General features: G+C 41.2%; 1 protein-coding gene across 1 annotated transcript; it reads left to right on the top strand.

Moving 5' to 3' along the window:
• Positions 1 to 250: 250 nt before the first annotated feature.
• LOC116006426 (probable serine/threonine-protein kinase PBL7) lies at positions 251 to 3,874 on the top strand. The gene is made up of 5 exons (XM_031246790.1): positions 251 to 649; positions 828 to 1,075; positions 2,056 to 2,447; positions 3,162 to 3,294; positions 3,416 to 3,874. Exons 1-5 carry the CDS (start codon positions 370 to 372, stop codon positions 3,668 to 3,670), a joined length of 1,308 nt encoding a protein of 435 aa, XP_031102650.1. The 5' UTR covers positions 251 to 369; the 3' UTR covers positions 3,671 to 3,874.
• The last annotated feature ends 69 nt before the right edge of the window (positions 3,875 to 3,943 follow it).

The raw sequence follows: 3,943 nt of genomic DNA, 5'->3' as shown, positions 1-3,943 counted from the left end.
TACTTGATTTGAATGCATGGATGTTATTACATACTATAATTCATTAAATTTGAAATAAATGTTATGGAACACAAAAAATGTTACCAAAGTTGAAAACTATTTAAAAGCTGGATGGAGATAGATGGAATATAAATTATATGAATGTGGGCATGCATATAAAGTAGGTTGACAAAATGACCTTAAAGGAAGGGAACTGATCACTCTCATGTGGCTATAGAGACAATGTCCTCATCTCCAGCAACCCATCCAAAAAGATAAACCAAACCCAAACCCAAACTCCAAAAAATCTCACACTATATTAAACTGCACCCCTCCATTCTCACCACCCTCCCTATCTCTTCTCTCATTATTGCTTTCTCTCATCTGTTTATGGAAACTAATCAGTTTCATGCAACCTCACCAGCCGCCGCCCATCACCACCGCCCCAAAACCCTCCACCGCCATGACATTCTTTCTCCGACCACCATTCTTCTCATAGTCATTCCCCTCATCATCATCATCCTCCTCATTTCAATTCTCCTTCTGCTTCTAATGCTCCGCCGTCTTCAATCCGCGAAAGGCGGCGGAAATGGGGAGACTAACGGCGTCGTTAACAACCGGAATTGCCTCTTCATTTCCCATAGCACCATTAACATCAAGTCCAGCCCAGGTAATAACACAGGACAGGCTCCATCTGTCCCATTTTATCAGTCCTACTTATTATTTATGAAAAATTGAATTAAAAATAATTTCAGTCTAATCGAACCAGATATATAAAGTGGGAATGAAGGAGTATAATTTATCACTTTCCTGCAGTGTAATAATTTAATTTGTTTTAATTTTAGCAGATGGGAGTGGTGGGTGCCTATATGGGAGCAGTAGTATGGGGCGTCAACCGCAGGCTAAAGTGAGAGGGATACAAGTATTCACATACAAGGAGTTAGAGGTGGCTACTGAGAAGTTCAATGAGGCAAATGTTATAGGAAATGGAGGGTATGGGGCGGTGTACAGAGGGGTCCTCAGGGATGGGACTGTGGCTGCCATTAAGGTGTTGCAGAGGGAAGGCAAGCAATGGGAACGCGCTTTCCGCCTAGAGGTAATAACTACTTCATTTATTGCCTCTCATCTTTATCTCTTTTCAAAATCCTTGTACACAAAAAAACAAAATTCCCTAGCTTCAAACCTTAGCCTGACACATAGTAAATGGGTAAATGACGTGATTCAGGCCGTCATTAGGTGAAAATATCAGTATCTGGTGTGTACAAGATATCCATCACATTAAGTATAATTCTACATTATGGTTGCCGTGGTTGGATCCTGTGTCGTTGCCCAACACGTACATCCCGATCCTAGATGGTAAATAGGTAATAAAGGTAACTCAGGCGGTCATTGAGTGGGAGAATCAGTGTCTAATGTCTATACGGAGCACGTCACATTACGTATAATTCCACATTGTGGTTGCCAGGTTGGATCCTATGTCCTTGCCCAACACATCCTGGTCCTGGATAGTAAATAGGTAAATAGTGGTGACTCAGGCGGTCATTGAGTGGGAGAACCAGTGTCTAATGACTATAAGAAGCCAACCGCATTAGGTATAACTCCCACATTGTGGTTGCTATGGTTGGATCCTGTGTCCTTGCCCAAAACATCCCAACACGACAGGATAATAAATAAGTAAATGACAGTAACTCAAGCAATCATTAGATGGGAGAACCAGTGCTTGATGCACATGAAAAACACATCACATTAGGTGTAATTCCCACATGCACTGTAAGTCTGTGACTTCTAGAGCTGGATCCTGTGTCCTTGTCCGGCACATACCGGCCCAAAGGATAGTAAATGAGTAAATGATGTGACTCATACTGTCGTATCTACAAGGAGTCCACCACATTAAATATAACTTCTATAATGTAAATGTCAATACTATATCATGTCTCTTTACTCACAATCTACCAGCCAACAGCTAAAAACCAACATAACTGTCCATGCGAAACTCCTTTTACAATCCTACCTACACTACACTGTTGTCTGTCACTGTTGCATTCAATTCAATTCAAGTTCAACTCTTTTCTGCAGGTGGATATACTGAGCCGTTTACACTCCCCATATCTGGTCCAACTTCTGGGCTACTGCGCGGATCAACGCCACAGGCTTCTCATCTTCGACTACATGCCCAACGGCTCATTGCAGCAGCATCTCCACCCTGAGGCCTCCAAATCTTCAATGGCAGTGCTGAATTGGGGCGTTCGGCTGAGGATAGCGCTGGACTGTGGGAGGGCATTGGAGTACCTTCACGACCACACTGCCCCATCAGTCATCCACCGCCACTTCAAGTGCACTAATGTCCTTCTGGACCAGAATTTTAGGGCTAAGGTTTCTGATTTTGGGCTTGCAAAGATTGGTTCAGACAAGATTGACGGTTTGATTTCCACTCGCGTGTTGGGGACCACTGGATACTTGGCCCCCGAGTGAGTGCCCTCTTTCTCATTACCCACTGTTCATTAAATATGGTCACTTTTTTCTTTGTTTAGCAGGCTAAAGTCCCCATCACACCGCAGCCACCTCTCTACTCTCTCTTCTTTGGTCTTTAGAAATGCTTACTCTAACAAAACAATCAATCCCTACACGTGATTCCCCTTCCATACACTAAATGCCATGCCACATCTAAAACACTATCGCACCAATTTTTGCCTACAAAAAGTAAAATCCCTCATCCGAGCTCTATAAGACTTGTGAAGATGATAAATCACATACTAAACAGCACATTAAGTGGGGAGAACCAGTGTAAAGTGTCCACCACATTAGGTGTATCTCCCACATTGCAACTGTTACATTTGATTCTATGTCATTTCCCACAATCTCCTATCAGGAAGTCAGAAACCAACGTAGACACGGAATAAAACTCCCGCCATATAGTGTCCACTATATTGGGTGTAGTTCCCACATTGTAGTTGTAAGCTTGCCTGGGCTCAATTCTCAATAGTTATACCATGGACTCGAATTCACCTTGCAAGGTGACCATTCACAATTTACCTATTGAATAAATTTGTGAACATTCAGTATGTAAATTGTGTATTTTGAACTTGGGTCCACAAAATGCCCTCAATTTTGCATCCTTGCTAACAATATGCTACTATACACAAGAACTAACCGAGTTATTATTTTTTTTGATAATGCAACAGATATGCTTCCACAGGAAAGCTTACCACGAAGTCAGACGTCTACAGCTATGGCGTAGTCCTTCTAGAGCTCTTGACGGGACGCGTGCCAGTCGATACAAGGCGGCCTCCTGGAGAACATGTCCTTGTTTCCTGGGTCTGGATTGAATTACATTATATTTTTGGTCTCAAAAACTTGTTTGTGCTAGCAACATAATAACCCCCAATATATAGTCAATCATCATCACTATAATATATACTGGTGTGTACTTGTGCAGGCACTTCCAAGACTTACAAACAGAGAGAAAGTAGTGGAAATGGTTGATCCTGCACTAAAAGGGCAATACTCTCTCAAGGATCTAATCCAGGTAGCTGCTATTGCTGCAATGTGTGTACAAACCGAAGCAGATTATCGTCCCTTGATGACAGATGTTGTTCAGTCTTTAGTACCTCTTATCAAGACTCAATCTTCTTCCTGTCCTGCTTCATTTAGATACAATCAAACCTCAAATCTAAATGCCACTCCACTCTAGTTTGGACTTCATATAACTCTGCTCTCAACAGATTTATTTGACCATCAAAATGTTGTTTTATTACTTCTGCTGCCACGAGGTATGACTACTCGTATTTATATGCTATTTTATGTTGGATTATATTTATATCTAACATGTGATAACAAAGCTCTTATTTATCTCGACTCTCATCGATATATTATTGGACGCTGTGTATTTCCAAAATAGTATATATCAATTTTCATATACATGTAGTCTTGATCTTCGTGTTTTTTTTTTTTTTTTTTTTTTTTT

Source organism: Ipomoea triloba, chromosome 15, assembly GCF_003576645.1.
Source record: "Ipomoea triloba cultivar NCNSP0323 chromosome 15, ASM357664v1".
In the NCBI taxonomy this organism is placed as follows: domain Eukaryota; kingdom Viridiplantae; phylum Streptophyta; class Magnoliopsida; order Solanales; family Convolvulaceae; genus Ipomoea; species Ipomoea triloba.
This window is presented reverse-complemented; position numbering and strand designations above follow the sequence as displayed.